Source organism: Pseudochaenichthys georgianus, chromosome 13 (genome assembly GCF_902827115.2).
Source record: "Pseudochaenichthys georgianus chromosome 13, fPseGeo1.2, whole genome shotgun sequence".
NCBI classification, from domain to species: Eukaryota; Metazoa; Chordata; class Actinopteri; order Perciformes; family Channichthyidae; genus Pseudochaenichthys; species Pseudochaenichthys georgianus.
The window spans coordinates 2,637,273-2,649,444 of NC_047515.1; the positions used below are offsets into that span (position 1 = coordinate 2,637,273).

Here is a 12,172-nt window from a genome sequence, read left to right on the forward strand (position 1 = left end):
GAGCAGGCCCGTGTCTCAGGACCGCAGACTCCGAGAGGGGGTGTAGGGATGTAGGAGGTCTGTTAAGTACTGGGGAGCGACGGTATGGAGGGACTTGTACGTGAGGAGGAGTGTTTTATAGTGAATCCAGGACTTGACCGGCAGCCAGTGGAGGTGGATGAGGGTGGGGGTGATATGTTGCCATGGCTTAGTGCGGGTGAGAAGCCTGACGGCAAAGTTATGGACATATTGGAGCCTGGCCAGGGTTTTGCTGGGAACCCCAGACAGGACTCCATTGCAGTAGTCCAGACTGGATGTGATGAAGGCGTGTATGAGTGATTCTGTCACAGAGTCAGAGAGTGAGGGGCGGAGTCTGGCAATGTTTGTGAGATGGTGGAAGGCGGATTTGGTATGCGCCTGGAAAGAGAGGGTGGAGTCCAGGATGACTCCCAGGTTGCGGACTTCAGTGGACGGGGAGATGGAGCAGCCGTCAATGGTGAGAAGCAGGTCACCAACCTTCTGGAGCTGCGCCTTGGGAGCCACAATGATGAGCTCAGTTTTGTTGCTGTTTAATTTTAGCAGGTTTGATGACATCCAGTTTTTGATGTCCTGGAGGCAGTTGACAAGGGAAAGAGGTGGGAGCTGTGTGGACGGTTTGGTGCAGAAATAGAGCTGTGTATCATTGGCATAAGAGTGAAAGCTGAGATCATGTTGGCGGATGATTTGACCAAGTGGGAGCATGTAGATGGTGAATAGGAGGGGTCCACGCACAGAGCCTTGAGGTACACCTTGTTTAACTGGGGCCGGAGGGGAACTGCAGTCACTGATGGTAACGAAGTGAGTCCTGTTAGAGAGGTAGGACTCGAACCAGGCAAGAGCTGTGTGACTGAGGCCAAGTTAGTCTGACAGGCGGCTGAGGAGGATGCTATGGGATATTGTGTCAAAGGCTGCGGAGAGGTCCAGGAGGATGAGAACACTGATGAGACCAGAATCAGATGTGATGAGGAGGTCGTAGCCAGACTTCGGGGTTCGTAGAGCTCATGAAATGACATGTGGTGTTGCAGTTGTGCGGCAACTGCTCTTTCCAAGATCTTGCTCAGGAATGGGAGGTTTGAGATCGGCCGGTGGTTGTTGAGGTCCTCCGGGTCCAAGCCAGGCTTCTTCAGGATTGGAGAGACTGAGGCAGTTTTGAGGCAGGGTGGGACTGTGCCAGAAGACAGAGACAAGTTCACAATGTCAACAATGATGGGGCAGATGGTGGTGGATAGAGCTGCCATGACCAAGGCTGTGGGCATGGGGCCGAGAGAGCAGGTCGATGTCTTGGCCTTAGTGACCAGCTTAGCAATGTGGATGACATCCACTGGGGAGAAGGTGGAGAGGTAACACCTAGGCGGACGAGGAATACCTTGCAGCTGGGGTGCGGTTGGAGTAGGGGAGGAATCAACTTTGGCCTGGAAGAAATCTAGAAACTTCGAGCAGAGATCGAGAGCACCTGGAGGATGGGGGGGGGGGAGAAGCCGGTTTATGGTTGAGAACAGCATTCTCGGTTGGGATTGTTGGATGCCAATGAGGGTGGAGTAGTACGAATACCTAGTCAGGGAGAGGACTTCTTTGTAGGCCTTTACATTGTCCTGGTATGCTTCGCGGTGGACAGTGAGGCCAGTTCTTGTGTTGAGTCTCTCTAGCCGACGACCAGAAGCCTTCAGGGCGCAGAGTTCAGTGGTGAACCAAGGGACCGAATGGGTGAAGGAGACAGTCCGGGTTTTGAGGGGCGCTAGAGAGTCAAGGCTGAGGGCTAGAGCTGAGTTGTAGCGAGCAACCAGGCCATCCACTGTGGTGGTAGGGGGAATGGAGGCTAGGTGGGATGCTATCGTGCTGGTCAGGGCTGGTGCCTATAGAGCAAACTAGGTCCAGCGTGTGACCTTTGGTGTGGGTGGGACCTTGGACGTGCTGTGTGATGTTGAAGCAGTCGAGTAGTGAGAGAAATTCAGAGGCAAAGGTGCATGTACTGGAGTCGACTGGATGTTAAAGTCACCAAGAAGTAATGTGGATGGAGATCTGGAGCAGACATAGGTGAGCAGCTCAGCGAACTCAGACATGAAGATGGCGGAGGCTTTGGGGGGGCGGTATATGAGGACACCCTGTAGCTGTGATGATCCGGCCAAAGAAAAGGCAATACACTCAAAAGAGGTTGTATTTGCAACAGGGAGTTGTTTTATCGGGATTTCTGCTCTGTGGATAACAGCCAGCCCACCACTCCAACCCAGGGAGCGGGGCTTCTGCAGGTAAACATAGCCTGGGGGTGTGGCTAGGTTTAAGGTGAAAAAGTCTTGTTGATTTTGCCAGGTCTCTGAAACAACATGATACAAATACACAGGAAGTATCTAGATGCGCTCTTAGTAGTCTATATTGGGAAAGTTGTAGTTTATCTGGGGTCAGATTATTTTCGGACTTTGGCTGTCTTTCTCTAAGTCCTGATGAGTTCTGCTTTACATCTTTCGGTACCACTTTACAATAAGACTACCCTTATAAAGGGTTTACGAATAGTTTGTAATTAATTAATTAATTAGGTTGTGAACACTTTATAAATCATTAATAAGCTTTTATAAGACATGAGATAAAAAGGGCAACTGTGACCGGTTGCTTGCCAAATAGTGAGCCCACATTTATCTTCGTCTTCTTCATCAGCCAGTATCCTTGGTATCTGTTGTTCACTGAGTTGATTCTCTCCCCTTCCATCTTGATGTTTCTTAGCATCTCTTATGACCATCTATGAATGAGTTACTAACATTTATAACTGCCAAAAGGGAGCCTTATTGTAAATTGTAAAACACATTCCAATTTATTAATGAGTTACTACCATTTATAATTGGTAAAAGGGAGCCTTATTGTAAAGTGTGACACATATCACCATCTATCTAATGAGTCACTAACATTTATAACTACTGAAAGGGAGCATTGTTTTTAAGTTTAATACACATGTCCATTTATCAGGGATGCAAACACACGTATGGTGAAAAAAGAGAGAACTATTCGAAGCAGAACAAAAACTGCGTAATATACCATCTGACAAAGGCCTGTGCTATAATGCTGAACTCAGAGGTTGAACTCAACATTTGCTTAAAAAAAACTAAAATCACAGCCCATTAATTTCGCCTTTCTTTCATTCTATGCAAAGAAAAAACAACCTCTTCATCCAGATATCCTAACATGACTTGTGCATGCATGCATGTGCACGGTTGTGGCATGACCACAAAAACAGACATAATTAAAGTGGAGGGGGGACCTCACATCCTCTAGGGAGGTCCGGGGGCATGTCCCCCCGGGAAGATATTTTTTTAAATGTTGAAGTTAAAAGCAGATTTTTCTTTTTTTTTTATGGATATTTTACAAATCACTCCCCTTTTAAAACTGTATTCTTGTTATTTTCATATAGTATGTTATACCTGTTTTTCATTTAGACTCTTATTTGTTTATAACTATAATGATCATATCAAGGTGTGCTTTTCTTCCACCTGGTTGTAGAAAAGCTCTTTATATTCGTTAGCATAGCTAGCTAACCAGATGCTAATAACAACAGATCGCTACTGGGCTTACAACTAAAGACACAGGGTGTTTCTCAATGTTGAGGACGCTTCCTTGGTAGGACACGTCTTCCGAGTCAGGTCCTTCAGAAGCGAGGCAAGAATCCTGCATAGCCTCGGAAAACAAAGAATGGTTGGAACAGGCTAACAGTTGTGCGTCATATGAGAGGTCCCACCTTACATTTTCCGCCAAAGATTTTGGAAATTGGTCCGTGCGCAAAGCATTGTGGGGATTTTAAGACCGCGGAGGATACACATGTGCAGCCTCGAAATTTCCCGCAACGAAGGATGCCGGCCTCGGTAGAATTCCAAGGATCCTGGACATTGGAACAGTCCTTCGGCAGGACTCGATGACGTAGTGTTACATACTTGAAATAGTGGCTCTGGAGGAGCCTTCTTTGACATTGAGAAACACCCACAGCCACGCAAAAATTACGGCTCCTTATGGGTACTGCAATATTTGAAGAGCTGGAGCGGCGTTCCGGTGCTCTTCGTCAGCACTGACTACACCACGTGATGACACGTTATGCTCGTGTTGTGTTCAAGGAACCTATCCTTGGCCAGGAAAAACAGGGACTCGCTTGTTTAATTCTTTTGCAGTCTAGATTTCTTACATTCTTTTGAAGTGAGAAGTTGTCCGTCAGTCCCACTGACGGATCCCCCCCAAAACGAAAACGCTTCGGTTCGCCACGAATTACACAAGTCACCCAAATCAGCGCTAAAAAAGCAGCGCCGAAAAGGGACTAATTTGCACGCATGATTTATGAATGAGTTATAACATTCATGCTTACCTAATACACATTTTTCACATGAAATGCCAAGTAAGATGCAACAGAACCAAGCAAAACATTTTATTCACACATGAAGAAAATCAGGACTCAAAATAATGACTATTTAGTATGACTTATATGCATATTTAAACATAAAAGCTTTTCTCAGACATAAATGAAAGACTTGGTAAGATATAATGGTACTCAGACTGGAAAGGCTTTGTGTATATTCTTGAACAAGCGTCTAAGCAGTCCATCAGGGTGAGCAGAGCCAAGCCAAGATGACAGTTCAAGAACCTTGAGGTGTTCCTTCAACAAACTCTCTGTACGGTTTCCTCTCAGTCTACGGACATGTGCTTTGACGGTCGACCTCGCTCTTTCATTATGTTGGGAATGACTGCCAGTCTGGGGGTTCACAAACCACCTACTGTGGTTTATGGTGTAGTGGTTGTACCCTATTTTACTCAGCACTCTCCTGTATGCCCTCCACTCATCACTAAAAATGCTACTTCCTGACTTAACATGCCGTCTAATCAGAGGGACAAGGTGGCATCTTGAGTTTCTCCACTAGTTTCAACACGAGTCTCCGCCTTTTGTCTAACTCCCATCATTCCGAAGACCCATTTCTTCCTTCTCCAGGTATGTCCAAAGCGTCCACGTTGCATACTAACAAAAAATTAATCATAACATCATCTTAGTTAACAACAAAATGCACACAAATTACAGTAAAAATGGTTGCACATCATGTTTCAAAATGCCATACTTGTTTATAGGTGCATTATATAACATAATGTAAGGATAATTATACAGTAATGGTCCATATTGATTTTTCTTTATTTTTTTATTCTCTTGTACAAGAAAGCCTAGTCTATAACTGCCGAACATAGGAACTGGGTACAGTACCTTCGCCCAGACACAAATAGTTTGGTAATACAATTAATAAAAAGAACAAGGTTTGGGTTCGTTCTTCAGATATGACTGACATTAACGTGTAAACTCAATAATGAACTCCAGCTTAACCAACCATATTGTAATATCTAAGTAATCATCTTGAAATATTTGTAATATACACACATCTTATTGTGAGGTTGATTTCACATACATAGGAATGTGCTAATGCAGTCCAGATGTCGGGGATATCTCCAGTGTTTAAGCACCATCCCCCAATATGCGGATGAACTCTCTGTAAACTAGTTAAAAGATCTATTCGGTAGAGAGGGTGGGCAGAATTGATGTGGCAACCCACCCGGGCAGTCAGAACCTCTGGCTGCTCTGTGACTTGTGATGTGAATTTCTCTGGCCGATACTTGTAATAAACGATCAGTGTTTGACATCAAAGCTCCAACTCTCCTCGTGTCTCTCTGAGTCCTGACTCTCCATTGCTGCAGAAGTTTCCCTTACAATTATTATTATTATTATTGTTGTTGTTGTTGCTATAATGCAGGGGTATTATTATCCAGTGGAATGCCCTTACCTACTGGCCTAGTTAAATCAAAGTGGTTACTTTTTTTTGGTTGGGCAGTGTAGTTTTACACACCGTCTTATTTGAATTTCTCAGGACTTGAAAACAGTTTTTTGGGGGCAGACCCCCACAAAGAAAAATATATATTTACACACGTAAGGTCATAATTTTAACAGTTTTTTATGCTCATCGAGCCATCCGTGAGCAGAGCATCAAGTTGGCATGCCTATAACAGCTGAATGCGGCGATTACCATCTTGTTCAGCAAAACGCCTCACAAACGTAGTAAGATCCAAAGCTTTAGTAAGTTTTGATTCAATGCTGAGTAAAGCCAAACTTGACAGTCTCTTCTCTGTCATTGTAGACCGCAAATTCATCATTCCTTCCGTCTACTTGGGGGGTCCGAATGCGTCGTCCCTTTCAAATGAAATCACCGCCATTTCCTCGCTAGCGCCAGGGCTGGGGGAGGGGTTACAAGGCTTGCGTCTTGTGCTGCATTCACTTGCACTCGGATATTAGGGATTTTTTCTCATAAATGTCCCATGAGCCACAACTTTTATTTCAAAAACAAAGCTGCCAACTGGGTAGATCCGCCGCTGCTTGACCGGTACTTGCATTTGATCAAAGTCAATGCAGAAAACCCGCACTCACACAGGTGAAGGTAATGAGCACTTTTACAGCCTTTTTGGCGAGGTGGGGGAACTCAGCCTCCACAGACAGCCAAAAGTGTGCAAGTCACGTTTTCTGCCAGACGCTGTCTCTCTCACTATAGGTAACTTCACTAAAAATCGATCCATGTTGCCGCTCGCATAAAGTTATCTGAAGTTAACTAGCTAGATTTCACTGTTTCTCGTTTTTTTTTTTTTTACGCTGCGCCTGCCCTGAAGCTCTCTAGCGCCCCCCAGGGGAGGCGCGCCTCACACTTTGAAAGCCGCTGCACTAGGCCACTCTTCAACACTACTTTGACGTTAGCTTGTCTACATAATCGATCATAGCAAATTTGTATTTACCTTATCAATGCATAAAGTTACCTACCTAATAAAATATCTCTAACTTACAAGGATGACCTTATTTTACCAACCTCAAACAGAAGCCGTTTGTTCTACAGTATTATCCCACTTAATGCTTAACACTTCTCTATTACGTTTTAACTTGGAGGCTACGATTAGCATCGTTAGCACAGATGTAGCTACCACTCGCTTACTATATGCTAACCCAAACCTTAACATTCATTAACATTAGCTGACTAAATATAAGCAACGCATAAATAAAGTACTCAAATTTCACTTACCGCAAAACCGCATTCATGCACCGTCTGTTTTGAACGAGGAGCGAGTCACAATAATCCGGCATGAAGAATAGTCCACAAGGCACCAGCACAACAAACACGGCAGAGTTCAAGTTATGTTCCCCGGATGAGCTGAGCAGGCAGAGCCCCTGTAGCATCACAGAGCTGCTAGCAGAGCAGAAAGCTAACAGCAGCAGTCACTGGAATTACCTGTCACTTAATGTGACCACGACCCTAATGTATGCATAACTTTAAGGCTTAATATAACTTAAACAAATTATAAATGGTAGTAACTCATTAATAAATGGGAATGTGTTCTACACTTTACAAGGCTCCCTTTTGGCAGTTATACATGTTAGTAACTTGTAAATAAATGGTCATAAAGAGATGCCAAGAAACATCAAGATGGAAGGGGGGAATCAACTCAGTGAACAACAGATACCAAGGATGCTGGCTGATGAAGAACACGAAGTAAGCTAGTGCCAATATAAGGCTTAGTCATCTTGCCAAATAGCGAGCCTGTGTTGATGTATGTGTCTATGTTAGAACTGGTTAATAAATGGTTCTTAAAGGTGGGGTAGGTCATTTTGGAGAAACCAGCTCGAGTGCGCTAGAATTTGAAAATACCTCCTCCAATACACACGAACGTGCACATGACCAATGAGGGCACGAGATAAGTTTGTGCACAGGTGGAAGGCTGACAGGCAGGTAAGCCATCCAGTTATTTTAGCCGGGCCGGCTAAAATGATTGGTCGTGCTTTTTGTACGGCTTCCACAGATGACGTTTTTTTATGGATTTTTTGTCAAAGCACTTAAGATATTCATTGCTATCGGGATGTGAAGAGCATTCCATGGAATATAACAACAAGTGTATCGAGAGCCGGTTTCTCAAACTTACCTACCCACCTTTAAAGATTAATAAAGTGTTTACAACCTAATTAATAACCTAATTATAAACCCTTTATGAATCCTTTATAAGGGTAGTCTTATTGTAAAGTGGTACCCATCTTTCCTTAACCCCATGACACTTTTCACTGATGTTAAGTTAAAGTGTTTAGGAAAAGACACTGGACTGGATTTTCTTTGGACTATTTGACCTCAGCCCTGTTCGTCACTCCTCATAATGGATAACCTCATCTCCACCACTGCTAAAGGTTATTAGGGTAATACCACCTACAAATGTGAAATACATTGCATTATTTGGTTATGAACTCTGTATGCTAGGGAGGTTTTCTAAAATGAAAGTAAGTATGAAATGAAGTTGACACTGTGACATGAGATAAGCTATCATCCTTCAACAGACCACATGGTCTCCTCTGCTCTGAGTAACTACTACGGACATGTACAGAAAGGAATTTCCCACAGCACATTGTATTTAAATACAGTACACGTTGTTATGGTTACTTTAATTAATAATTTTTTGTTGGTTCCTTTTCCTGAACGTCAGAATTGAACATCAAAAAGTTCTATCTATCAATGACATTTTTAAGTATTAGCCAAATTGTCACATTACCCCTGTTTGACCCAGTAAAAGATTGGTATTCCTTACTTGACAGAACTGATTGAAAATATTTTTGCTTTTTAAAACTCTTTGATTTAATAAAGTTGTGGTCCTTACCTGGTTGTATGGGATGTCAGTCTTCATTGTCACAGACAGAATAACATCTGCTGGGATGATACGGGTAGAGTCCGCTCCGGTCAGGTGATGCAGCTCTGAGACAAAAAAAACTAAATGTTACATCACGTGTTTATGACTCAGTGGGAAGGATCTGATGAATGACAGGAAACTTTCACATTGTGGCAGCAGGAAGTAAACATCTTTACTTCACTGATGTTTACCAACCAGGGTACAGTTGGGGATCTAAACAAGTTAACATATGAGGAAATATATAAAGTTAATTTGAAAACACGTTTTTTTTTTGGCATAAGTGATAGTCATAAATATGCTTGATCTAACTTCATGTAGCAACATAGTAGGGCTGCACAATTTATCAAACGTAAGATGAAATTGTAATGTATGGACTATTGCAACATCACTCAAGGCACAGCCCTACTACATAGCTATGACACAACAGAGCAATCTCCCAGCCATTGTCCCTGCTCTCTTTACAGATGTGACAAAGGGAAGGTTCCACAGAGAGAATAACCTGCACAGCTCATCTCTGGCACGAAGGGCTGTGGGAGCTGAGCACCAACAATAACATCCCCGACTGAATTAACTCTTTACTGGAATCTCAGGTCTTGTGATTCCTGATTCCTTAAAACAGAGGGGAAGTATGGACGCCTGAATGCTGACCGCAGCAGTGTAGAGCTTCAGTTTCTCTGAAAACGCATTTTCTCACAGCTCATTAAAGCTGCTGGTTAGGAACAAACAGAGTACGGGCCCTGGACGTTTTTGGGATCTTGCAGAACAGTTTGGAATTGTTCAAGTCATACACATGCGGGAAACAAACCATTCAACATATTTTGGCTGAAATGCTTTCCTTAAATCTTGTCTCAAGAAAGCTAAATATTTGCTTTGTTTTGAGGCTCTTGTAAACAGATCCCAGGGGAAACAAGAGGTATACAAATTAAGAAAAGGAAAGTTAAAATCTTCCAGCGTGATATTGGAGGCCAAGCTATGCTGGGTTTTATGGAAAGTGAGTCTGGATTAGGAAACAGTCATTTTGCAATTTGACATATATCATATTTTCCATTGTCGGTTCAATATTTTGATCAGAATGGTTTTTTTTAAGCCTAAGGGAGGAAACATATTGAAGTATAGAGTTTCCAGTACCACTTGACTTTACATTACTACTTTCCACTATATCTGCATTGAGTGTAAATTAGCAGATGATGCCTTTTAGGTGAAATATGTAGCATTCAAAGCAAAACAACTTGAAAAAAACTCTCATGGAGTTTATACTGGTAGCAGAAGGCTTGCCTGTCTGAGCAGAGGAACACATCACATTAGAGAGGAACCAGAGGTGGGAAGTAACTAAGTACATTAATCAAGTACTGTACTTAAGTAAAATGTTGAGGTACTTGATGCAACAATATTACCTAGAAATGTGTCACATATATAAATATAATTATAAACACACAAAAGGGATTTTTTTGTTCTCACACAAATCAATCAATCAATCAATGTTTATTTATATAGCCCAATATCACAAATGTTACATTTGTCTCAGTGGTCTTCACAGTGTGTACAGAATATCAGTATGACAATACGACACCCTCTGTCCTTAGACCCTCACATCGTACAAGGAAAAACTTCCGGAGAAAACCCAGTTTAAAGGGAACATGGGAGAAACCTCAGGGAGAGCAGCAGAGGAGGGATCCCTCTCCCAGGACGGACAGACGTGCAATAGATGCCGTGTGTAAATTACAAATGACTTTTATTTGTTATACTTGAAGAACAGTTTGTTTAGAATACTTTTGTTCTTACATTCAAACAAAGCATCTGAATACTTATTCCTCCTCTGACAGGGACACGAGAGCTTTGGCTTTTGGCTCCACTAAGAGTGAGTCAGGGAAGATTAATATTATCGAATGACCCAGACGAATAAAAAAGCAACACCTTTTGCTGTGAGCTTCAGAGAAGATAACAGAGATACATAGCTAGTAGTAGGCTAACAACATCTACTAATGTGGGTCACTTTAAAGTTACTTGAAAACACACATTTAGATAAGAAGCACTATGCAAACCCATTTGTCGCACCATCATTATTATAATGTAATTAACCGTTATCTGACATTGTTACACACGTCTAGTTTAGTGAGCAGACTAGAGTCGCCGACAGTGGTAAACAACAAAACCAGTAGCTTTCACCTTACCTTACCTAAAACGGTCAACCCACCTGTTAAAATGCGTCCAGGTTCATTCAAATACCGCAGATAACAGCGTTGAGGTCTGTTCTTTCTATAAAATCACATTTAACCTAGTTGTTTCATTGTTAAAACCACGGTAAAGTACAAAGAAGGAGCTCTTTCCCTGCGCTGTGAGAGTACTGACTGGGTTATGTTAGGTCATGTGATCAGAGCCGGACAGCCAATCGGACAACAGTATCCAGCTGCAGCCGCAAGACGGTACACGACCGTAGGCTCCATAGATAGGAGGCTTGTTTGAGACACAAGAGGCTTCTCAATACTCAAATTTCCCCTCCTCGACTCCTCGACTCCTCGGTCCTCCGGTAGTGACCCGGAAATGAATTTCAGCGCGCCATTTTGAAGGACGTCTCATTTCTCTAAATGCACACCGAGGACCGAGGATCGAGCGTCGAGGAGGCTCTCTGGAGGAGCTATAACCGAGGATACACTGATGGTTCCTCCACGGCTCCTCAGCGGATGCATTTCCGGGAACGGTGGAGGCGTGACGCACGGCCGGACTTATCTCAGCCAATGACAGCTCTGCATGCAACCCCTGGATATTATTTTAGAACCTGCTCTCATCGCAACGCGATGTTTACAGTGATAACAGCTGTGAGGTCCTGCAGAAAGCAGAGCAGTGTGTATAATATATATCACTCAGTATAACATGCCTACTCTCTTTATTTGCTTTAGTTTAGTAGATATCTACAAACAAAGAGTCGATATTTTTCTAAAACCATTTAGTGCTTCACATAATAAAATACACAACGGCTGTAGCCTGATTATGCTTTAGGAGCTGTAGGTGTGTGTGTGTGGTACAGTGTGTAGGTGTGTGTTGTACAGTGCGTAGATGCGGCGGACAGACGGGTCTCAGTTGGTTTGATGTCCTTACTTTTAATACTTGCAAATACAACTTTTGGCCCGTAATTTCAATTCCCCATTTCAGCGACTAAAGAGAGGGGGGGGGGGGGGGGGGGATATATCCAGTCTCTGATTGTGTTACGTTATTATGAGAGTGCTCTCATACTTTAAATTGCATATATTTATATAAATATATTTGTGTCTGTGTGTCCGCATCTGTAGCCTGGTATTGTCTCATTATCCCGCACTCTCAATGAATTCAAAGTAAATATGTGGGGGAACAATGTTCAGCTGATCCAGCAGAGATTATAAAATATGACAAAACACTCGACAGATGATGCAGCTGTTGCCACGTAATAATGAACGGACATCGCTTT

General features: G+C 42.9%; 1 protein-coding gene across 1 annotated transcript in view; it reads right to left on the reverse strand.

Annotated features, from left to right (window-relative positions):
* The window catches only part of pld3 (phospholipase D family member 3), a 35,878-nt gene extending 23,982 nt beyond the window's left edge, over positions 1-11,896 (reverse strand). The window contains exons 1-2 of the mRNA XM_034097569.2: positions 10,925-11,896; positions 8,701-8,795 (exon numbers count right to left, since the gene is read on the reverse strand). Of these exons, the coding sequence (XP_033953460.1) occupies positions 8,701-8,727 (27 nt within the window). The 5' untranslated portion in view covers positions 8,728-8,795; positions 10,925-11,896. The remainder of the gene's footprint in view (positions 1-8,700; positions 8,796-10,924) is intronic.
* Positions 11,897-12,172: the final 276 nt, after the last annotated feature.